The sequence below is a fragment of the Neolamprologus brichardi genome, chromosome 15 (genome assembly GCF_056152115.1).
Source record: "Neolamprologus brichardi isolate AB-2024 chromosome 15, ASM5615211v1, whole genome shotgun sequence".
Taxonomy (NCBI): domain Eukaryota; kingdom Metazoa; phylum Chordata; class Actinopteri; order Cichliformes; family Cichlidae; genus Neolamprologus; species Neolamprologus brichardi.
The window spans coordinates 23,802,645-23,826,845 of record NC_142118.1 but is presented as its reverse complement, the minus strand read 5'-3'; the positions used below and the strand labels follow the sequence as shown (position 1 = coordinate 23,826,845).

The 24,201-nt window shown below is 43.5% G+C and overlaps 3 protein-coding genes across 4 annotated transcripts in view; all 3 read right to left on the bottom strand.

The window, feature by feature from the left end:
- The window catches only part of pex7 (peroxisomal biogenesis factor 7), a 60,673-nt gene extending 51,560 nt beyond the window's left edge, over nt 1–9,113 (bottom strand). The window contains exons 1-6 of one of the 2 annotated variants that reach the window (XM_006793464.3): nt 9,053–9,113; nt 8,311–8,444; nt 7,914–7,971; nt 6,991–7,141; nt 6,846–6,923; nt 6,661–6,769 (exon numbers count right to left, since the gene is read on the bottom strand). In XM_006793464.3, the coding sequence (XP_006793527.1) occupies nt 6,661–6,769; nt 6,846–6,923; nt 6,991–7,141; nt 7,914–7,971; nt 8,311–8,425 (511 nt within the window). In that variant the 5' untranslated portion in view covers nt 8,426–8,444; nt 9,053–9,113. Of the gene's footprint in view, nt 1–6,660; nt 6,770–6,845; nt 6,924–6,990; nt 7,142–7,913; nt 7,972–8,310; nt 8,445–8,991 lie in introns of both variants that reach the window. The other variant, XM_006793463.3, reaches the window with a different exon arrangement.
- A 741-nt stretch (nt 9,114–9,854) lies between these two features.
- Nucleotides 9,855–13,999, bottom strand: LOC118454397 (uncharacterized). The gene is made up of 3 exons (XM_035908955.2): nt 13,810–13,999; nt 12,166–12,441; nt 9,855–12,008 (listed from the first exon to the last, which is right to left on the bottom strand). The coding sequence occupies exons 1-3, from the start codon at nt 13,937–13,939 to the stop codon at nt 11,332–11,334; spliced, it is 1,083 nt and encodes a 360-aa protein (XP_035764848.1). The 5' UTR covers nt 13,940–13,999; the 3' UTR covers nt 9,855–11,331.
- Nucleotides 14,000–22,661: 8,662 nt separating this feature from the next.
- Nucleotides 22,662–23,676, bottom strand: LOC148098503 (uncharacterized). The gene is made up of 3 exons (XM_087852693.1): nt 23,331–23,676; nt 23,088–23,226; nt 22,662–22,956 (listed from the first exon to the last, which is right to left on the bottom strand). The coding sequence occupies exons 1-3, from the start codon at nt 23,674–23,676 to the stop codon at nt 22,662–22,664; spliced, it is 780 nt and encodes a 259-aa protein (XP_087708819.1).
- Between the last annotated feature and the right edge of the window lie 525 nt (nt 23,677–24,201).

The following is a 24,201-nucleotide window of genomic DNA, read 5'->3' as shown; positions in this document are numbered from 1 at the left end:
TGACTGAAAGGTCACTGATCTATGAGCATCCAGCGCTCCACCAGTGATTCACCATGAAGGCACAGTGCTGACATCCACCAGTCTGTTTAAACACTTTGGAGCACGAGCAGAGTCTTCTCTGGCTTCAACATGAGCACCATTAAAATATTTCACCAACACCGATCTTCAACACTGTAAAGTCTCAAATAATGATAAAAACTACAGTATTTTTTTGACTTCAGCAAAAAACAAAAAACTCCAAACTGCTGCTCAGCCTCTGTGTGTGTACAGGCCAGCTCCACTGAGACAGCTGACGTCACAGGAACACAGGTACACTAGTAAAAGATCAGATCACCCACTGAGAAACACCACTGGGACCCACTTCAGCCGTTCTCCACCAGCCTGACAATTACACCATCACACACCATCATTAAATTGTGTTGAGCTCCAAAATCCAGAGTGGCATCACATTTTTCAAAATGATTCGAACCTTTTCTCTTCAGATGTTTCTGAGATGCCTGAAACTCTCAGACAAACACTGTTCAGTTACAAACATGAAAAAATGAATAATCTGTCCTCTGCTCTCATCATAAATATGACCGTGAGCAGACCTCTGGGTTTCCAACCTCGGTAACGCCTCGTCTCTTTTCTCACCTGAGTAAACCCAAATAGAGAGAGGACACACTGAGCATGTGCGACAGAAACTCTTCACAGCTTACTGACTCAGAAAAAAAACGATGCTGTTATCACAACAAGCGCTCCTCTCTCACCATTGATCGCTGCCATCGTCTCATTACAGCTGTGACCAGGCCTGCAGCAGCGCTCTCTGAAGCGAGACGCGACGCCTCCATCGACACCAGCCGGTGTGTGTTTGTGTGTCTCTCTGTCTGTATGTGTGTCTGTTATCACAGCTCATGACCTAATGTAGGTTTGCAGATACAGAGAACGAGTGTGGCCAAAGTTTCCCTGAGGCCAGGACCTACCAAACACCGCTCAGCGCGCACGTGTGTGTGTGTGTGTGTGTGTGTGTGTGTGTGTGTGTGTGTGTGTGTATAGCAGAGAGCCTGCTGTATCTGGTGGACACCTGCTATCAGTTATTTAAACAGACACTACCTGCTCACAAAGTCCAACACACACACATACACTGAGCGGTATGAAACCGTGTGTGTGTGTGTGTGTGTTTGTTTCAGTGTCCTGCATCAAACATCATTTGGCTGGACAAAACACGAGAGCACGGCGGTGAGGCTGTGAGGAGTGATGGAGAACACCGAGGCTCAGCAGCACATCAGTGATTACAAATGAATCTCACTGAAATTGACCATAAACTCTCATAAATCTGTTATTGTGAGGCAGAAATGAAAATGTGGATAAAAATAATGTGTGTAAAGATTTATTTGAAGCAGAAGCCGCTTTAACGCTTTAAAGTGGGGGTGGGGAACTCCAGGCCTCAAAGACCAGTGTCCTGCAGGTTTTCAATATCACCCTGGGTCAAAACACATGAATCAAATGATCAGTTCATTACCAGGCCTCTGGAGAACTTCAAGATATGTTGAGGAAGTGATTTATAATAAAACCTACAGGACACCGGCCCTTGAGGCCTGGAGTTTAAACACCTTCACCTCTCACCGCCCGTTTTGAATAACCTTTATTCCAATATTGAAGGCGTGTGGCAGAACTCAAAATGTGATGTCAGATTTGATATTTGATTCCTAAACTGCGGTGAGCTTGCAGGTTTTATTAGAGCTTCCATTCTGACTCCAACCTCTGCTAAGAGTGTGCTGAGAGTACAGGCATGATCAGAACCTTCTGAGAAGACGTCCCCCCAAAAAAAAAATGATGATTTCCACTTCATGATCATCTTTTCGGGCACCTCTGGACAGCTTTTAGCTCGGCTGTTTTACTTGTGCCTCTACAAAGGATGCTGGAACTCCTCCAGTGTGTAAACACGATGATCCCTCAGCTGGACTTTAATTTTTAGGAAGTGGGCAACATGGATGCATGACAAAAATGTCATGACTCCCCTCTGAAGGTTCACATCATACACAGTTTTACTTTTAAGGACTCACACTGTTCAGGTAACATGCTGCCATGGCCCAGGAGGGCCCATGAGTCTTAACAGCCTTGCTGTTTTTGGTCTTTGATGCCTGTGCATGTCAGATGTCTCTTTATTAACCTAGTGTAGCTATTAGAGTCTTCTGGCCTGTTTCATGATCAGCGAGTTGTGCAAATTCTGCAGCAGCACAGTGCTCAAGAGCCCCCACAGGGACCCGGCAAGGCTCACGGTGATGCCAACACTATTTGGGGGAAATAAAGGTTGTATAGACCGCACCCATCCAGCATCAATCATTGCCCGTCTCCTGCGGACCACCATCCTCCAGAAGCCCTTGACAGCAACCTAAACGTTGACATTTCTAATTTAAACGAATATTCAGAATGTCGTCTCATCACTCAAATTTTACATAACTACATAACCAAGCTTATAACTGCAGCAAAGCTCTGCTCATTATTTCCTCATTAAACCCACAACTGACCGCCCACCTCACATCCTGATCGCAGAAGCAAGCTGTGACAAAGCCTATAAGTTAAAGAAAAGAAAAAAGGACGAGCAGAACACAGAGAAACCTGGATCGAGCGTGAGTGCGCCTGCTGGAAGCAGGTGCAGGAGCACACAGAGATAAACGCAGAGGCTAATTTGATGCCGAGTTTTATCACTCCTGCTGCAGGTCAGAAAGCGGAGCACAGCAGAGCTTCGCCTCCGCCTGCTGCCGTAAACAAACTGGCAACTGGACGCATTAAATAAAGCTTTAACACAAGCTGCTCTCCTCTCGCTTTCAGACCACTTTTAGGTTTGGCTTCACATTTCTCTGCCAGTTTTTGTGCATGCGTGCAACACCTCCAACACAATTAGCTTTAAAAAGCTTAAAAAAGCACTAAAGTTCAACATGTTTCATTAAAATACTTGCTTCGGTTCTAGGAGGCAGAGCTGCACACACAAAAGTACAGACAAGGTGTTTAGCATTTAGAGCTTCATGAGACCCTGAGGCCAAAATAAATACTGCACTGGCTCCTTTACTGTAGCCTGCTGTGTGCTGATAGCACAGCTCAATAATGCTGCAGATTTTCAGCGTGGGTTTCACAGGCAAGTCTCAATGTGAATGGAGTCCATGCACCTTGCTCAGAGTCCTGACATCAGCAGGTGACCTCCGGCTCAAAGGTAAAGACAAAAGGCATCGCCCACCAAGGAAGCACAGTGGCACCTTTACAGCTGTTTCTACGATAGGGGGCACAGCTGCACGTGAACGAGTCTCCTCGGGTTCGTCTCTGTGGTTGAGCCGGTATCGTCGGCTTTGTCTTTTTAGCGGCAGACGCGCAGCTGAGAGGTCCTGGCGCCGATGTGCTCGGATCAAGACACATTTTCAAAGAGCCTGAGCGTCCTCATTCAAATCTCTGAGCTTAACTCTTGGTGAGAGGACACCACTCAGCACCGCAAAGGAGGACCGATAAGACAAGCGCTTTACATCCTCATCCCTGTGCCGTAGAAAGTGTTTCCTCTTCCAGCTCCAGCAGCTTGAATCCACAGTGCTGCTGCAGGGATTACAGACTGTTTCCTAAAGCAGGAGCTGGAACGTTTTAGGGAGCTATGTTATGACCCCCCCGTAGGAGTCAGTGATGGCTGGTTCTTTGCTATTTTTGAATAACCATTTGTATCTATATGGATTCAAACGGTTCTTTAAAGATTCGTTTTTGGCTTTGAGGGTCAGCTAAACATGCTTCAGAAACCAGAAGAGTTACTCCAAAAGTCAAAGACGTATAAAGAGAATGTTCAGAAAAACCACAGCCGAGTGTTTGGACTATGGAAAAATCCTGAAAAATGGAAACCCTCGAACTTCATGGCATCACTCATTAAAGAGTTACTTAAGGATAAAAATCTACCAAAACTGTGAGGGAACTTTTCAGGAATCTGACAATATAAAAGAAAACTGTGAGGAGGAGATCATCCTGACAAGGGGCATCATTTGTGTTTTGTTTGCTGTCATGTTACAGCTCTGTGTGTTGGTCTTTATAGAGCAGAGCTGCTGCACTGCTGAACCTCATGGAGATCTTAATAACAGGAACCTATTAGAAGTGAGAGCAGAATTAAGCCGCTCTCTCACATATCGACACTAATAACGGAAAATCTGTCACACATGCAAAACATTGGTTGTCTAATGGACGTCTTGTAGGTAAAAGCCGAGGCTTTTATGTGTTTTAGGACCACATTAAGAGAAACACTGTGTGTTTTTACTAATTGTGAGCGTGCGGCGAGTTGACTGGCAGAATATCAAATGCAGTGTGTTCGGTTGAGCTGATGTACGAGACCAACATGGAGTTGAACTGCTGTAAGCGGCGGACACGGACACTCTGAAGGTCTCATTATGGAGACGTGCTCTCAGTAAAGCATTTAGCTGCAGAGCTGTTATTAAAGCCGGTTAGTGTAACTCAGAACTGCGAGACACTGTCCCGGGTTCTGTCCCCAGTTCACCGAGTTGAGAAACAGGTCAATAAAAAAAGCAGAGAGATCAAAAATCAAATCAAATGAAAACAAATATGAAGCATCAACCACAACAACAAACCCCAGAATTACAGCCTCCAAGTTCATCTGTGGCACCGGTCATCGTATGGTGCCAACAACAAGGAGCCATTAATCACACATCTGTCACAGGGATCACTGACACATACTCAGAACTCAGATCTGAACACAAACACGATATTTTACTTGTTTTAATTCAGCACAGCCATCATGAAAAATAAATTCTCAGAAATTTGTTCATAAATCAAATGAAAAACATCCAGAACTTCCTTAAAAATCCCATCTGAGGACTGCTGGTGCATGCATGAGTCCAACCTGAACAGACCTTTTATAGCACACAAACACAGGATTCAACAGTTAGGACCCTCACGGATTGTCCCAGCTGTGTGTTCTGTATACACTCAATCAAAACTAAAGACTCATTTAAGGTCAAATGGTTGGACCTGGACTACCCCGCGAGCAGCGGGGGGGTTAACATCTTCCTGCTTTAAGAATCTCATCAGAGACCTCCGCTCGCTCACAAACCAATTAACCCAAACTCATCGGCCGAGTCACATGACAGACAGCACCTCCCAAACCGAGCTCGAGCTGAAGGTGGCTGCTGCAGATTGGATGATGCATTGCTGCCCCTGTATGAAGTTTAAACACGCTCCCAGGAGATCATCCAAATGCTCCCTCCGGCTACAAACTCACTCACATCGCTGTGTGGATGAAAACTTTCTCGACAGACACACAAGAAAGCAACTTCTCAGACTTTTACATGCTTCTCTGGTCTTACTGACCACTCTTCCTCCACACTCGAGGCCAGTTAACCTAAAGTGCACATCTGCTGGAGGACACATGAAAGCTCCACACAGTCTCCACCCAACCAGAAACCAACTCTTTAAGCCCTGCACCGCAGCACCTTCGACTTATCCTTCAAAGATGATGCCTTTGATTTATGCTCGTGTGGGACAAGTTTTATAGACTTCAGGCTACCGTCTACTGTCGCTGACCCCAAACATCTGTAGGTCTGAGAGCAGGAAGTTAAGTTTCAAGCTGTTGCAGAGTCTCAGAGAATCTGTCAAGTCCTGCTCTGACAGCGGATGACGATGTCTCCAGCATGACCCAATGAGACATGCAGCAGTCTGACGTCACTGTGGAGCGCACTGCTACAGCAGAAGCAGCAAACAGAGCCAGGAAGACTGCTTTAAAGATCCCACCACTCAACAATCAAGCACAACGACAGAGAAAAATCACTGTGACAGAGGTTTGGAGGAGATCCCCAAAGCAGTCAACCTATTACCACAGTCTCCTTCATTATGGGAGAAAACCCAAAAAATGCTTCACTGCTTGATTAGCCACAGAAGTGCCACAGGAAACAGGAAGTGCATCATGCAGAAAATCTAAAAACACCTGCAACCTCAATCTTGGACGGCAGACTCGTGCACTCAGCGATGACATCACAGTGACAGAGACACGCCTCCTGCTACAAACTACACCCCTGTGTCTGCATCAGCACCGAAGCAGGTTTAAATCAGAATCATCAGGAAACTCTAAGGAAATTATATGGGTTACAGTTGCTCCAAGACAGCAACAATAAAAGACTAAACTAATTAAATAATACAATATGTTACAGAAGTTGCAAATTTAAGAAATAGCACTAATATGCAAATCACTCAATTATAAATATCAAGAATATTACATTAAATATTACATTATTGAAGCACAGTTCTTTCCACGTCGTGTTTAAATTACAGATTTACGTTCGTAACTATGAATTCCTACTAAGACTAAAACCTTCAGTAGTATACTTACTAGCATCATACAGACTCACCTCACTTCCTACACTGCACACAATGAGGAAAACCTCCAACAAACAACACGAGTGATTACCACGAAAACCTCCGGGGCTCAGGTGCACTCGTGCTCTCAGACAGACACCGAGAAAAAGCTTCATGACATCAAACATTTCCTCCTTTGTAGCTTTAAATCCAAAGTGAAGCTGAATCTGAGCGGTCTGAAGCAAAGTTCAAAAAATGTTCAGGCCTGCTTCCAAAAACCATCACAACGACGCCATCTAATGGTGAAAGCAGCCACTTTAAACCCCTCTGACAGGCCAGCCGACTCACCTGAGGCAGACGCAAAGCATCCTGGGATGTGAGGCGACCAAATGGTGCTGTAGATGACCCCTTCATGACCTCTGAGGGTGGTCAGCGATGGACTGAGAGCAGGGTCCCACTGACGGAGATAAAACTAACATGAAGAAGACAGAACGCAGATGGAGAGGGGAAGAAAGGAGAAACTTTCATCTTACCACTTTCACCGTTTGATCCCACGATCCAGAAACTATCAGGCTTTCTCCTCGAGTCTGACTCCAGTCCACAGCGTACACCTGCACACACGTCACAGTCAGAACACCTGTATGTGTGTCTGTGTGTGTGTGAGCATGTGTGCGCTACCTCCTGTGTGTGTTCTTTGGCCACCCTCAGTGGAGCACTGTGATTGGCTGTATCCCACAGCTGGAGGCTGCCATCGCCGCCGCCTGCCACCAAAACGTGCTCATTAGCTTCACTCCATGCCACGTCGAACAGGCCGTCACCCCACTCCCAGCTGAGACACACACACACACGAGGACGACATAAAAAACTTCATCTTTGACCTTTGACTGCATTCTTGTTTCCTTTATTCGACTTTAAAGGATTATTTCCGGGATTTTTAATGGTGTTGTGAAGCAGTCGCCTCCAGCACGGAGCTATGCAGCTTCTGACCGAACAAGCAGAAAAGTAAACTTCCTGAAAAAACAGCTAGACTATTCTCACTCCTTTTCATTTTGCCACAGAGTTCTCTACATCAGCCCGAAGCCTTTTCTTCTGAAACGGTGACTTTAACTGATAGAACAGAAGGAGACAAACATGATTTTTGGGTCCATCATCACTGACGCCTCACAGGACCACCAGCGATGCTGGTTTTGTTTTTGCCCCCTCTCTGTGTTTCAGTCTTCCCCAGATGTGGAGTCAACAACGTCAGACACGGCACACTTCACACAAAGATTTCATATCTACTGAATAATCACACATGCGTCATCATTCAGAATGCAGATGAGGAGGAATGTGACTTCTACTGATTTGTATATATCATCTGCATTTTTATTATTTTCTGAGTTTTTAGACCATGTCACTCTCTCAGTGGAAGTCCTGGAAGTCAGTGGAAGTCACATAAAACCAGGGGTTTCTATCTGGTTTCCTCGCAGTCTGATAATAATCTGATCTGTGCTGAAATTAGATGAAACCGAGCCCTAAACCTCCTGCAACATCTTATAATCATCATCTGTAAGCATAAAGGACAAAAACAGATGTTAGAGAGATGAGGAAACAGATGTTACCTTCTCACTAAGGTGAGCCCGGTCTCGGTCTGATCCAGGACCAGCAGTGTGCTGCAGCCTGTACACACACAGACAGAGTGGATGGGAATGAGAAAGCTGACTCTTTAAAAACAGCTGAAACGCACAGATCTGTGTTTTGGTGTGAAAACCGTGTGATGCTCGTCGTCATCGGGGTCTGTTCAGCTCGCTGAGGTCGACGTCCAGAAACAAACAGCACGTATTATTTTATTTTATAATATTTATACGGATCAAAAGTCAGGAAACAGAAGTGATGAAGAGCCACAAACTGGAGTTCCTCTAACGTCCGCACGAGGCTCCAGCAGTGAGCCGGAACCAGGGGCTTTTCTTATCACATCCAGGTGTGTTCTCCAAACTGTGACCACTGAACTTTACTGACCTGCTATCCCGTAGTACTGTGAGGCAGCACAGGCCACTCTGCTGGGGATATACGGAGACACTTCCACTGCGTAACCATGACGGGCCGGACTGCGAAACACCTTCACCGTCATCATCGTCACATACAAAGAAACCCTGATGGACAGAAAGGTTTAAAAAGTCTGGAAAGATGACACCGACTATTTACTACAGCATGTACTGTTACTTTGAAGCTTTTTTATGACTCTCAGGCGAAATACTTTAGAAAATATGACAATTAATGTGCACAAAACTTGTAAGACGCCAAATTTCCTAACAAACATTCAGTGTATTTACATTCACAGTGGGACGGGGGTCGGTTTTCTAAACACGTTTTTCACACACGTATTAATCTTTCTCTCGTTCGTCCTCCAGCAGGTGCGATAGGGTCTTAATTAAAACTTGGGGATTCAGGTTAACGCGGTCCACGTTTGCGCTCTGAACCCGCCCTGTTGTGTTTTTACAAATAATCCGTGGGGTTCAGAGATGTGAAGCCCTTAGTCTGTTAATCTTTTCACACGTAAGAAGTCCGCGGGACTAAAGTAACGTTTTATGACTCAGACCGTGTCCGATCAGCACCTGCTCTTGTGTGGTCTGCAGGTGACAGAGTGACTTCACGGACCCTGATCACATTTAAATTGAAAATGGCTGTCACGTGACTCACAGAAACCAGGTCGTCTCGTGGGATCGAGAGAAAAAAAAGCTTCAAAACTTCAGAGACCCACAGAAGAAGCTCCCGCTGCTCCTGCTGCTCTTCTCACTCCACTCACTGCTCCTCCACTTCCGTGTTTTGATCAGCTGACTCCGGATTGAACGTGCTTATACTTGTAGTTGTGCAGTTCGCCGCCAGGTGGAGACATTTCTTTACCTTAAAACCAACAAGTGCGCTTATTAGAAATTATAATTCTTTAAAAACACGACATTCTGGTAAATGAAGCTAGACAGGTAACATTACTTACATTTGTAAAAAATTATTTTCATTTTTAAATTTAAGAAAAGCTTCATAAATAACTGGAAAACTTCATATTTTATTCATTATAATTTTCTATTAAATGACATTTTTGGATTATTTCCTTACGAGATGGAGCATCTGCACATTCACGGAAGGAGTAATGGTCACTGCTTTTGTGCTTCGTGCAGTTAAAATATTAGTTTTCATTTCCTCAGAAATGACCAAAGATTATTTTTATTTTTAAAACAGCAATTTTCTGGAAACTGACTTCAAACTGTGTTCAGAGTCTGTGCGTGGTGAAATGTAAGGTGAAATGTTCACAGCAGCACACTAAGAGCTCTTTTCAGTCAGAAATCAGGTTTTAATCGGCTCCTCCTGAAGCTCACTTTATGAGTGGTGCAATAATATTTGCAGCAGTCTGCTCAGATGTTTGCATATGAAGTTCACTCTAAGCATCACTCAGCTGTGAACATTCACTTTGAAATAAAAACACAAATGACTGCAAGAAGAGTTTGGTTTTTTTTTTAAACAAAAAACAAAAACAGCACAAACAAAGAAAAATAAAATCAGCTGCAGGATTCTGAAACATAAAAAATGTTCCAACTCAGGACTGAATAACATGGGAGAGTAGTGAACACAAACCAGAGTGAAAGGAATCGTTTGCTGAAGCGTTCAATGCTATCTGGGAAAAATCACGCTCTTATGATTGTTTAGAAATACAGACAGAAACTTTTCTGTAATACAAAATGTGCTTTTCTGCATCACACATGGAGCATTGCGCTCAGAACACATAACCAAAGACGCTGTGGCCTCACACTCTCACAGCCAGGAGGAAACTTTGATTGCAACCACAGCTCCATAAATACTGCGTCACCATGGAAACCAGGAGAAAGCCACAACTGGTTACCTGTATCAGCTACAAATATTATTTACAATTTCATTGATCATCACTGAATTCCTGATTCAGAGGAGAGGTCAACATCAGTAAAGCAAAGATCACACTTTGGTCTCAGTGTGACCGGCCTTTCAAAATAAAAGTACATAAAATACATTGAGTGGTGTTAACAGTCTGAGATGAGCTCAGAGGAACACGAACCAACACGTCTCTGTTTGAGCTTCGCGTCATTCAAAAGTCATAAAAGATCCTTGTTCACGTCAGATAAAGAAGTATTTTGGTCGGGGACAGAGAAGAGGAGGAAAAGTGTGTCTGCACTGCTGGAGTGCACCACCCGCCCTGACGTAGCGTGTGACACTTTTGGACCACAAACTTAACAACACAGTAATTAATTTGCTACAAAGATCTTAAGTGAGTATGAACGCCAACGGTGCTCGATCACAGACTCATCTTAGCTCTGTGATCAACTGACAGCTGGACAAACGCAGACCGTCAGAGAACAGGCGTCTGCTTACTGTCCTCGGCTGCGCTGTTTGACCGTCTGAGAAAGACGACAGAATAAATACTCTGTATTCAGATGTAGGCTTCATCTACAAAGGTTCAAATTTTAGACACTTTAGCATCAAATCACCACTTTGACACAAGCCGATGAAGTTGTTTTACATCTGCAGACGGTCATCTTGCAGGAATAAAGTCGGTCATGAAAAACTGTTTCTGGACAGATTCTTGTGTCCAGACTTAATGTAGTGTAAAGCGCTTTGGGGTCCTTAAGGACTAGAAAAGCGCTATACAAATGCAGGCCATTTACCATTTACCATTTGTGAGAAATCTAAACTTTAGAAAGTCTCCTGCTGCTGAACACGGATGTGCACGTGCACAGAGTCCTCTGTGCAGAAGTTTAAGTAGTCAGACATCAACACTGAAGCGTGGCGTTAACCCTGCAGTGACCCCGATGTGCCCGAAGTCCGGCTTTGTGCAGACATCCGTTTAGTCATCGATGAAAACAGAAACCCACGATCTGGAGTCATCGGTCAGGGACAGACCATCAAATCTGGAGCTACCTGAATCACCTGTAAGAAGAGTCGGCACGTGTGGAGTCTGCAGGGAGGATTCAGTCCTTCCCCTTTGAACGAGCTTCCATCAAAACGTTCGTGGGCTCACTGGAACTTTGTGGCGCCAAACTCGGCCTCGTGCAGAAACTGCTGCATCTTGGTTCGGACCCATGACTGTTTCTCTGCTGTCAGTCTCCTCATAGCCGGAGCCAGGCTCAGCAGGAACAGCGTCACGTCGTCCCTCTGCTCCATGTCACGCTCCCTCTGCGCATCCCTGGCTTCTGTCTTCATCAGGAATTCCTCCAGCAGGCCGTCGACGCTCTTCCTCTTTGGCCGGAGCAGTCTGGGAGAAGCGGGGCGGCGCTCTTCCTCCACCTCCTCCTCCTCATCGTCCGTTTGGACGAGCAGCTCGTCCACGTCGCCTTCCGGCTCCTCTGTCTTCAGCTGGTTCAGCCGCGCCACGGTCCAGGACAGCGGCAGGCTGCGATGATGACTCTGCGGATCCTGCTGCAGAAGAGGGGTCTGCGAGGAAGAGTGTGACGAAGCTAAGGTCGTAGCAAGAGATGTCACCGAGTGCATCATCATCTCAAACAGCTCCTTCATGTTGGTGTGCTGCTGCGTCTGCAGGCCGTCGTCAGTGGCTGTGGCGCCTGAGTTCATCTCAACCTTCGCTTCTTTGGGCCTGGACGGGTCCAAGCCGACGGAGGGTGGCCGCTTCCTCTGCGGGAACTCTGAGGATGAGGACGAGGATGTTGTCGTGGTCGCGTCAGCTACAGCGAACCCTGAAAACAGACAAAACAATCAGAACTAAATCGATGTCGAATCACGAGAAAATATTAATCAAAAGCCATCAGAGATCCGGGTGCTCGGACTGCACATGGAAAAGCTGATGAGGAACTACTGCAGGCTGCCCAATCAGAAGGAAGCGTCAGTACGAACCGTAACTCTCGTCATCGTCGCTCCGCGTCTCCGTGGTCGTGCTGCAGCCGACCATTTCGGCCACCTGGACCTGAGAGGGCTGTGGGTCCAGGGCCCAGCCGTTGGTGCCGGCTGCCCGGGCATCGATGAACGGATTAAGGAACGACAGGATGGACGAGTATCTCCATGGCCGGTAGTTAAAGAGCCCGATGCCGCTCTCGCGCCGCTCCTTCTCACGCTGCCTCTCCCTCCTGTGCTGGTCTCTCAGCGTCTTCCACTTCCTTCTGCACTCCGACTCTAATGTGGAAAACCACAAGTTTGCTTTAAACCATAAAACCATCAAATCCAACAGTAAAACCATCCTGCTGCGTCCACAACCAGAGACACACAGAGTCACATTAAACGCTTTATTTTACCCTGCATACAAAAACTAAAACTAATCTTTGCTCTAATTTAGTTTATTCTGCAAAAACTAAAACAAACTCCCAAACAACCAAACTATTTTTGTTTGCTTGGTCATATTTCACAGCAAACTTGTGTTTGGACAATATTCAACATTTGAAGCAATTTGACTGAAAATAACAAACAGTATTACTCACATGTGAATTTACTCACGGCTCCAAACTCCTGTGTGACTTTTAGCCAAATATGAATTTCAATCATATTTTTTGCTTCCAACGGTTATTTAAAAAAATGATTAAAAATAATGCAAACAATTAACTAAATAGTATTAATTAAAAGGACAAAAAAAGGCAATAATAAAATAACAACCAATTTTTTTATAAAAAAAAAAAAAATGCAGAATCCAGATAAATTATAAACATACAACAATACAATACAACACATACAATTTACATTATGTTTCCTTCCATACATTTATGATTAAACATATTAGGCTGTTTGTTTAAAAAAAATCCAAATAATAAAATTTCCGTTGAATTTTATTTTAAAAGCTTTTAAATATCATAATTTAAAAAGTCAGTAATTTCTATCAGGTTATTATTAATTTGTTTTATACGGTTGTCAGCCAGGCAACTGGCCAGGTTTATATGTTTGTTAAAACATATAATGTTTTAACAAACATATAAACCTGTTTATATGTTTTAATATGTTTGTTAAAACATATAAACCCATAAATAACAAAAGCGTATTAACAGCTCCTTTATTCTGTATTTTATTTTACTTTCTTTTCTTCAGCGAACCATAATTTACTGTATTTGAAAGTTTTTAAGTTCAGTTAACAAAGACTGTCTACATGAGTAAAACCTTAAATACTTATTTTACAAACACATATACATATTTGGTCGTCATCACCTTTTTTCCCCAGTTCTGATTACTAGAAAAATCCACTAAGACCAGTTAATTCCCAGTAATTACAATATATGAGTAAAAACCGCTGATTAAAGTTGTCGTAGATTTTCTTACAGTGTTTCTTTCATAAATCTGTGCTGATTATTCTGAAGAGGAACTATTGTGCTGGAGCCGAGAGGCGACGAGCGTCGGAAGATAATAAGGGTCGAACCGTATTTGTTTTGAACTTTTCTCTTTGATGAAAATCTGAATGTTTGACATGTTTTGAAAGTTTTCCGTCTCGCCCACATCGAAAGTGCTCCCGTGTGAGAGCTGAAGTTCGCGCCGGGATCTCGGCGCTGTTCTGAAACTCACCGGGGACTCCGACGATCTCCGCCACCTGCCGCCACGCGTCGCTCCGCATGTTCAGGTCCCGATAGGTCGGGGAGTTCATGTCGTAGAGACTCGGGAAGCCAGAGACCGCCATGATCAGCTTGTATTCCATTCTCCTGTATTTAAAACTCTGGCAGAGCGGAGCCGGACTGGAAAGAAAATAAAAGAACGAATGGGGGAAAACACTACTTCCGTTTCCGGTGCGTCACATCTCATTTGTATAAAAAGTGACCAGATTTCAGTACTTCGTTCACTAGTGGTGTGCGACACTGCATATTTTGGTATCGATCCGATACCAAGTAAATGCGGGCCAGTATCGCCGATATCAATACCGATACTTTTCAATAAATAAGGTGGATACGTCATTGAATTGCTAAATCTCAATTAATTTTTATAACCTTAAGTGTTTTTTGTGATGTTTCCTTTTTTATTATTAAATAGTTAAAACCCAGGACATAATTAGGATAAAGTTTATAATTAAATAGAAAATGTTTTCTTATTGTGGCTGCTCTGCGATGCCACTGCAGGTGAGATGGACTCACCTGCACCGCGTCTACAATCACGCCTGGCTGGCTTAAAACCTGTGCTCTGCTTGTGTTGTTGTTAGTGATGTGTACAGCTGGCGAGCTGCAGCCGTTGTACTAATGTACTGTTAGAGAAATCGTGTGATTATTGTAACGGTGGACAGCGCACGGGAAGGACCGGTTCGGGGCGCGCCAGCGGGATCTGCCAAGCTGGAGACGGAGGTGCGCGGGGGTCCTGCCACACCCGAGGGCAGCGTGCTGTCCGGTCCAGCCTCTCTTCCAACAGAGGCAGCACGCTGCGCTGTACTGCGCGCCGACCGCCTGCTCAGCTGCCTGTGAGCCCCGGCTCACTTCCACGCCTGTTTGCCACATGGGCGGCTACCTGGGGCGCCGATGGTCCGGGCCGATTCCCTTGCCTGCTCGCGGAGGGGGCGAGTAAGTTAGGCTCGGCCTCAGGGGCGAAGGGGGTATGTGGCGGGGTACGTTCTGCGATGCGCTGCAGGTGAGATGGACTCACCTGCGCGGCATCTACAATCATGCCTCGCCGGCGTAAAACCTGTGCTGTGTTGTTGTTGTTGATTGTGATGTGTAGAGCTGGCAGCAGGAAAGCTGCAGCAGAATGTACTGTTACAGCAGCCATGTGATTATTGTAAGAATATATCATGCTGTGAAGCATGAAAATGCCATCAGGTCTGCCGTGGCAGTTTACTTTTCCTTTTTTTTTTTTTTTTTAAATAAAATTTTTACAGTAAATTGCGCAAACCAGTAACCAAATCAAAACAAGTACTGTTGAGAAACTATAATACAAAATTTACAATTAAAATTCTCAACAACAATAACTGGTAAAAATATAAATAATATGTAAACAACTTAACAACCCCCAACGGGTCTAAGTCACGTCACGTGACAGCGCAACACGTAAACACAAGAGGGGGAAGAGGGAGCAAAGTGCCTCTGCTCTGCGCTGACACAGGAGCAGCGAGTCCAGCGACCTGGCTGTTTCATGCAATGCCATCAATGTGGATTGTCCAGACTGAGAGACCTCTTCCCTCTGACCCCCCTCCCCAAACCCTCAGACCCTCCTACCCACCTCGACATACAAACTCTGTGTGGCTTCACGTGTTCTGTTGATGTTTACATGATCGAAATAACTTGAACACAAACAAAGTGGAAGACCGCACCGGAAGGAAAAAACTACAAGTCCCAGCATCCTCTGTGTTTAGTAGAGTTGGATGTCTCGAGACCGGTCACTTTTACGTGGTCTTGGTCTCGTCTTAGTCTCGACTGACTTTGGTCTCGGTCTTGCGTTCTCAAATCGACATAGTAGTGATGGGTCGTTCGCGAACGAAATGGCTCTTAGAGCCGAGTCTTTGACGTGAACGACGCGAGCCGGGTCCTTATCGCGAGCCGTCACGTGGTTTGTTTTTTTTCTTTCTCTCACCCTCTCTCGCACTTTTTTTCCGCTTCACTCAGCACGCAGCCTTGTGCTTTACGCTGGGAAGAGGGGGGAGGGGCAGTAGTTACACTCAGTAGCACAGGAACAGAGCCTGAGAGAGAGAGAGAGAAAGAGAGCCAGGGACAACAACGTCACATTAGAAAGGTATAGTAATCATCCACAACTATTTTCGGTTACAGATGATAAAGGATTCAGAAAGTTTATTCATGCAGGCCCATATGACAGAGAATATGCATCTTTTTTTTTTGTTTTCATATTTTAATTTATATTTAATTGTGTTGTGGTTTGCAGTGTTTTGTGTTGTTTCACTTTAAATTTGTAAAAGGAAAAAGCTGAAAATTTAAATAGTTAAAAGTTGAAATGTGAATAGCTGATTTTTGTATTATATGATTTATTTATTACATTTTATGTGGAGTGAATAAATAAAAGTATATTTACGGTGGCCCCTAGAGATAAAGCACATACACACTCCAAAACACGTACAAACTCCAAAACACGTACAAACTCAGAAGCACGTAAAAACTCAAAACACGTACAAAAGACAATAGAAGTGCTCCAGGATGCTAAGGGCAGTGTTGAACTTTTGTTACCTAGTGGCAACACAAGCCAGCAAGTACCAACGACCGGATTTGGTGTGTGGTAGTAACAGGTAAATGAACTTTTTTTTAAATTATTTGAATAAATATGAGTGCCTGTGTATAAATACACGAACAATACACACATGCTTTTAATTGTGTAATTTAAGTGATGTAGTAGCTCTGCTTTGGAAGTTCAGTTCATGCTAGAAATGTGTTTTGGAGTTTGTACGTGTTTTGTCTCTAGGGGCCACCGCATATATTTATATATAAACATATATAAATAAAACCACTTTTTTTTTTACGTTAGTAATTCCTTTTGTGCATAATTTTATATTATTGTTAATAATAAATTAATTAAAGCAACAAAACAACCTGAAGAGCTATTTGGAGCCGAAAGAGCCGGCTCTTTTTAGTGAGCCAAGCTGGCTCTTTTTAGTGAGCCGAGCTGGCTCTTTTTAGTGAGCCGAGCCGGCTCTTTTTAGTGAGCCGAACCGAAAGAGCCGGATCTCTAAAAAAGAGCCGGAAATCCCATCACTACGACATAGTGTTCGGGAGATTTGAAGTCAACCATCAGCGGAGCGGAGGGGGGGGGCGGGGGGTTGCTTACTGGGCTTAAGCCCGGGTCATTTTTTCAGAAGCATGGGGTCTTTTGGAGTGTAATTTGTTAGTTAGATGCCTGACTGACAACTGTATAAAACAAAACAACACACGAAGCACAGAGCGCACCGTCGTAAATTCCCCCTAATTTTGGTATGATCCGAGCTCCGGCACTAGGCGACTGAGCACAGCAACCATGTGAGCGATAGTGATGGGATTTCCGGCTCTTTTTAGAGATCCGGCTCTTTCGGCTCGACTCACTAAAAAGAGCCGGCTCTTTCGGCTCCGAACCGGCTCTTCAGGTTGTTTTGTTGCTTTAATTATTTAATCATTAACAATAATATAAAATTATGCAGAAAAGGAATTACTAATGTTAAAAAAAGTGGTTTTATTTATATATGTTTATATATGGCCCCTAGAGACAAAGCACGTACAAACTCTAAAGCATATACAAACTCCAAAAAGCACATACAAACTCTAAAACACATTTCTAGCATTTACTGAACTTCCAAAACAGAGCTACCCAGATCACTTAAATTACACAATTGAAAGCATGTGTGTATTGTTTGTGTATTTATAGACAAGCACTCATATTTATTCAAATAATTAAAAAAAAAAAAAGTTCATTTACCTGTTAGTACCACACACCAAATCTGGTTGTTGATACTTCCTGGCTTGTGTAGCCACTAGGTAACAAAAGCTCAACACTGCGCCCAGCATCCTGGAGCACTTCTGTTGTCTTTTGTACGTGCCTCTGAGTTTTTACGTGTTTTGGAGTTTGTACGTGCTTCTGAGTTTTTATGTGTTTTGGAGTTTTTACACGTTTTTGGAGTTTTTACGTGTTTTGGAGTTTGTACATGCTGTGTCTCTAAGGGCCACCATAAATATACTTTATTTATTCAGTCCACATAAAATGTAATAAATAAATCATATAATACAAAAAACAACTATTTACATTTTAAATTTTTAACTATTTAAATTTTCAGCTTTTTCCTTTTAAACAAATTTAACGTGAAACAACACAAAACACTGCAAACCACAACACAATTAAATATAAATTAAAATATTAAAACAAAAAGAAGATGCACATTCTCTGTCATATGGGCCTGCATGATTTCTGAATCCTTTATCATCTGCAACTGAAAATAGTGGATGATTACTATACCTTTCTAATGTGATGTTGTTGTCCCTCGCTCTCTTTCTCTCTGGCTCTGTTCCTGTGCTACTGCAAGTGTAACTAACGCCCCTCCCCCCTCTGCCCAGCGTAAAGTACAGGCCGCGGGTGCGGAGTTTAGCGGAAAAAAGGGCGAGAGAGAGGGTGAGAGAAAGAAAGAAAAAAACCTCACGGCTCCCAATAAGGAGCCGGCTCGCGTCGTTCGCTTCAAAGAGTCAGCTCTAAGAGCCATTTCGTTCACGAACGACCCATCACTAGTGAGCGAGGGGGGAGAAGCTGCTGCCTGCGAGTTTGCTGCAGACAGAGGAGAGCTTAAGTTTGACCAGGTACCAAAGCAAATCATTCGTACTGTATAAATAATGTAAATATGACGGTGTATCACAAACGATTGATATCAAACTGATCACTTGGTTGCGTTACTTGCTCTTCGAGTGAATCAACAAATGGATAAATAAAAAGCCGAACAACAATGCTGATTTTTTTTTAGAGAGTCTAAGCTTACATTTCATATTTTCAGTTGTTACCCTCCACGGCTAAACAAACTCTCTAAATCGGTTTCAGTTGTGTACTGATGAGCACAACAATGGACATAAGGAGCTTCTTTCAAAGAAAAAACTCAGGTAGATGTTATTTTATATATTATGCTTTGTATATTTCTATGCAAAACAAGAGGAATTTCAATACACATCAGTATATTCACAGTTGAAACCAGATGTTTACATACACTTTAGGGAGAAAACATAAACTTTTTTTTTTACTGTTAAACATCAATTTAGAGTAAACTTGTTTTGTTTTAGATAAATAAATGTTGAAATCTCTTTTGAATTAGTTAATGTCAGAATAAAAAGAGGGAGCTGTCTATTTTAATCACTTTCATCAAATTTAGGAGTACATATATTTAAGTTTATTGCGTCTTTAATTAATAAGAAAACTCCAGACGATTCCATTCTGAGCTGAAGAAGCTTCTGATAGGTTAGTAGAGTCCATGTGAGTAAATTGGTGGCACACCTGTGGATGCATATAAGGCATAACACAAAGCCTGTTTCTTTGAAATGGGAAAAATCAAGAGATGTCAACCAAAACACCAGGAAAAGAATTGTGGAGCTCCATAAGTGTGGCTCAATTTTGAATAAAATGTGGTGCCATTTACAGTTAAGAAATACAGATAGTTTCTCTATTTACTCTTAAAGTTAACAAACATGTTTTTTATAATTGTCAATCTAAAAAAAATAAACATTTAGTCTGATTTGATTTTACAATTAAAAATGTGTTTGTGTTTTTATCTGAAGAGTTTGTAAATATCTGGTTTCCACTGTATATTTGATGGTGTTGGTGTTTGGCTTGATTGTCAGCACAAAGAGGGAGAGAGAGGAACAGAGATGGAACAAGATCAGGTGAGACACACATGTTAGTCAAATGGTTGTTTACCAAAACTCATCAGAACATGTATCTAGTACCTAGTGTAACTTTTTAGATACCATTTGTTACTTTTCAAATTCTATATTTATTAAGTTTTGCAGGCTTGTTTGCACAACAAGGCTAAATAATTATATAAACTTTTCTGAATCTAAATAGTGTACTTTGGAGCCTAATAATCTTTCAGTCATTTCTAGCCTCACTTAATTTCCTTTCGCTGCTCAGCTCTCACACAGTGGCTCAGCTATGCCCCAATCCATCCATATTGTGGCCAATCACATGCGAGGATATAGGATAATATCATTATGTGAAAAATAGAGAGGGGTTGAGAGACGCGACAGTCAAGTGGAGCATGCGTCTGTCCTCTCAGTAAGTGAGTGAGATAGTAGACAGCGGTGAGGAGGGCTGTGCGAAAGCAAAAACGCTTAAATATGCCTGACACCTGTAAACGTAGCAGCATCTGGCTGCAGTTTAAAAACTTTTTTTGCCTCGGTCTTGGTCTCGTGTCGATTTGGTCTCGGTCTCGTCTCAACTTGGTCTTGGTCTTGTCTTGGTCTCAGATTAGGCGGTCTTGACTACAAGTCTAGCGGGGGGTTGGTTTTCTAACCACGTTTTTCACACACGTATTAATCTTTCTCTCGTTCGTCCTCCAGCAGGTGCGATAGGGTCTTAATTAAAACTTAATACTCTGGGATTCAGGTTAACGCGGTCCACGTTTGCGCTCTGAACCCGCCCTGTTGTGTTTTTACAAATAATCCGTGGGGTTCAGAGATGTGAAGCTTTTTTTTTGCCTCGGTCTTGGTCTTGGTCTCGTGTCGATTTGGTCTCGGTCTTGGTCTCGTCTCAACTTGGTCTTGGTCTTGGTCTTGTCTTGGTCTCGATACCCTCTGGTCTTGGTCTTGTCTTGGTCTTGGATTAGGCGGTCTTGACTACAAGTCTAGTGTTTAGGGAGGAGCAGTGAAAGTGAAAGCAGGAGGAGGAAGGTGGAGCTGAGGCAGGTGAGTGTTAACATGAATATGTTTCTTCTTATGACATAAAATAATTCCACGCTGTTTGTGTCTGTGGGTGAAATGTGAGGCCGGTCGGCTCCTCTGAGCGCTGGTTTCCTGTAAGTAGAGAGGAAGTGAGTTTAGCTGAGCCTCCGTTTAGTGTGAGAGAGCAGGAGGAGAGTGAGACCTGTGCTGAGGCAGGGTGAGTGTTAACACCGCTCTGACATTACTGTGTCTCTGTGGCGGGAACAACAGTCTCCATCAGTGGAGGCAAAAATAATCAGACTTTGGTTTTTCAAAGGAAACAACTTTATGTCGGAAGTTCCCGCACGCTCATTGGATAATGACTTGTCAATCTCAAATTATTAACCAATGAGCGTGCGGATTCACAGAAAGACCCGCCTTTATCACGGGACTTTTTAAAAACTACAATGGCGACAGAAACTCCGTGAGTGGAGTTCAGGGTGACGTTATGAAACTGTGACGTATGAGCCACTTCCTGTTCTCAGTCCCAGCGTCCTGATCACCGAGTTTTCTGTTGCTCTGATATCTGATATTGATTATATTGGTAAACAGGCTGTAGACATAAACATCAAACACAGCTGAAGCAGTTTTCGGATGGTTGGCGTCAAATGATCTGTCGGTTTGAAAAGTAAAAACAATTTTAAAAAAGGTGAAGCTGATGCAGGGTGAGTGTTAACACCAGGGCCCGTATCCCTAAAGAATCTTTGTGCAAAAAGTGGCTCCTAGCGGCCAAATTCTAAGAAAATTCTCAGAGTCATGACGTTTTCTTAGAATTTCCCCTAAAAGTGACACGACAATCCCAGTTAATATAAAAGCTATTCCTCAAGATTCCTAGCGCTTAAAAGGGCTCCTAAGGCGAGATCTGCTAAGAGCAGGGAAGAGGACTTTTAGTGGCTTAGGAGTTCCCCTAAGCAGCTGCACAAAATGGCCAACAGAAGAGGCAGGAGAGATGTCCTGCAAACACTGGATGACAGGGAATTATTGAGATGCTACAGATTGGATCGTGCAGGAATCATGTTTGTGGTGGATCTCCTTAGAGATCACTTCACCAACTCGACGCCACAACGCTATTACACCGGAGACGAAAGTAATCACAATCCTGAGGTATTTGGCAACCGGGAAAATGCAACAATGATGACTTGGGTCTGTCCCAATCCTCCGTCAGCAGAGTCATCACCCAAACACTGACAGCTTTGTCACAACCTAATATTGTGACACAATTTGTTTCATTCCCGTTGGATGCCCGCACTTTACACACACATAAAAGGGCATTTATGGACATTGCAGGATTCCCTGGCATTGTGGGTGTAATTGATGGAACACATGTGAGAATAATTGCGCCATCAGAGGACGAGGCTGTCTTTGTTAACAGGAGGAATTTCCACAGCATCAATGTGCAAATAGTGTTCAATGCAGCCTGTAAGATTTTGGACATTGTGGCTAAATGGCCAGGCTCCACACATGATGCGAGAATGCTCTCCGAGAATGGCATCAGACAGCTTTTTGAGAGACGCTATGTGCCAGCTAATTGCCACTTGTTAGGGGACAGTGGCTACCCATGCAAACCATGGCTCCTTACACCTTACCTCCAGCCACGCCAAGGGCCCCAACTAAACTATAACAGGTAAGCCAAACAATACAAAATTCATGGAAATGAAATGCAAGCAATATGTTAGAGCATCCAAGTAGTGCAATATTTCCATCAAATAATTAAAGGTCTCTGTATTCTATTGTAGGGCCCACAAGAGCGGTGGTGGAGCGTGGCATAGGCCAGCTTAAGAGGCGCTTTCATGTTCTCCACGGAGAGGTGCGGCTGAGGCCTGAAAAAGTCAGCAAAGTCATCATAGCCTGTGCAATATTACACAATATTTGCAAGGTTAGACAGATTGCAGAACCTCTGGAGGATGGCGATGAGGATGGTGGTGAAGAAGATATTTACATTCCACAGGGGAACCTAGCCCAGAGTGGACTGCCTTACAGGGCAAACTTCACAAATTTACATTTCAGGCAAGCTGTAGCCCCATGTCTTTTGAGAACTTGTGATGGTATTAAGAACTACCACAGTTTTACTGCACATCACCTGCAATTGTTAAATGCACGACACAGAACACAATCTGTAAATGGTTTATTTTTTAGGTGTTCAATTTTAAGGCAGTAGTACTCCTCCTGAAGGGAAAGGACTTTTTTTTGTTGTTCAAACACATCAATTGTGAGTTGCAATCTGCTCTCCTGCAGGGATGCTGACGGAGCAGGTGCTGCGGATGGGAATAGTGTTTGATCCGCCGGGCTATCCTGAGTAGCAGCTGCAGATGGTTCAGGCGGCAATCTCATCGGCAAACTTGATGGGCCCGGTTCTTGTGATGGCTCCGTGCTACAGAAATACATAGGCCTAGTTTAATTATTGTTTTGATTAAATTAATTTAATACAATGAGCATGGATAACACATGAAATGGCTTCTGCAATGAATAAACACTGTAGATATGAATAACCCTGTGTCCTACCTTTGCTGCACTTCAAGGGCCTGCATCATTGATGCGTCAATGCCTGTTGGCAGCTCGGTGACACTGACCTCAGAGTGTCCCAGGACTTGAAAGACAGTGTCGGCCACCTGGGACAGCCGCTTTGCAGGTGGTCCACCCCCTAGAAAGAAACAGTCAATGAACACAGTACTTAGGCATGTAAATTAACTTTGCCAGCAGGAGCAAGTTGCCAGATTATGTGGTAGGCTATAATATTTTGCTCACCTGTGAGTGAGGATTCCCGCTTGTGTGCTGCAATCTCATCTTTTGCCTTGGACTGCAGCATATACCACCTTTTCTCACAATCGTCGCCTGTCCGCACCACCAGTGGAAAAGAGGCATTGATTGTTTGGGATATTGTGTCCCAGGCGTGCCTCTTGCCTTGGCTAGTGACAGTTGGGCCAAATTTTCCTCGTAACATACCTTTATGTTCGTTCACCAACTGGGCCAGCAACAAACCTTGCTCCTCAGTCCAGTTCGGCTTGCGAGTCCTTTTTTTCTCCATTTTCTGTGTTTGTAGGATATTTGTTAACAAGCCTTTATAAATAGACCAGCCAGCAATCACAGACATTGATAAAAGCTGAGCCATGTTACCCTCGTTAAGACCACACTGGACTTGTAACGTTGTGATTTCTACTTCATTAAGGACAGCCCCTTGAGATAGGCCATCTTGTTTTCAATGGGGTCCATATGGGAGTGAAAGTACAAAATATGCCAGCTAGGATATTAATATGAGCAAATGAGACACGAATCATTATTTGAACAGGGTGTAATGAGTTTAAGTTTTCACATATTTTAGATTCTAATGTTAGGCTATAACCCCTACAGCTTACTATTCATTTTCCAGATATTTTCTTGAATGTGAAATATTATTTACAATTACAGTCAGCATAAGATTAGAGTGTATAATTATGTTTATTGATTTGAGGGTACATCCTTTGCTCATTATCACCAAAAGCTCATTTCCATCAAACTTGTAGGATCAACCAATCACGGCTTTTGAAATGATGACTCATACCTAGCAACGGGGTCAACCACACCTCCTCACTAAGATAGGATTTTCCATCCATTCCTTGCTCAGAGTTCACTGAAAATG

What these genes read in the sequence shown, in the direction of transcription:
- LOC148098503 (XM_087852693.1), bottom strand. Translation starts at nt 23,676, where the DNA reads ATGTCTGTGATTGCTGGCTGGTCTATTTATAAAGGCTTGTTAACAAAT. An exon ending in GCGGGAATCCTCACTCACAG is followed by an intron (nt 23,227 to 23,330) that starts GTGAGCAAAATA and finishes GTTTCTTTCTAG; the next exon opens with GGGGTGGACCACCTGCAAAG. An exon ending in GCCCTTGAAGTGCAGCAAAG is followed by an intron (nt 22,957 to 23,087) that starts GTAGGACACAGG and finishes GTATTTCTGTAG; the next exon opens with CACGGAGCCATCACAAGAAC.
- LOC118454397 (XM_035908955.2), bottom strand. Translation starts at nt 13,939, where the DNA reads ATGGAATACAAGCTGATCATGGCGGTCTCTGGCTTCCCGAGTCTCTAC. An exon ending in GGAGATCGTCGGAGTCCCCG is followed by an intron (nt 12,442 to 13,809) that starts GTGAGTTTCAGA and finishes TTTCCACATTAG; the next exon opens with AGTCGGAGTGCAGAAGGAAG. An exon ending in CGACGATGACGAGAGTTACG is followed by an intron (nt 12,009 to 12,165) that starts GTTCGTACTGAC and finishes GTCTGTTTTCAG; the next exon opens with GGTTCGCTGTAGCTGACGCG.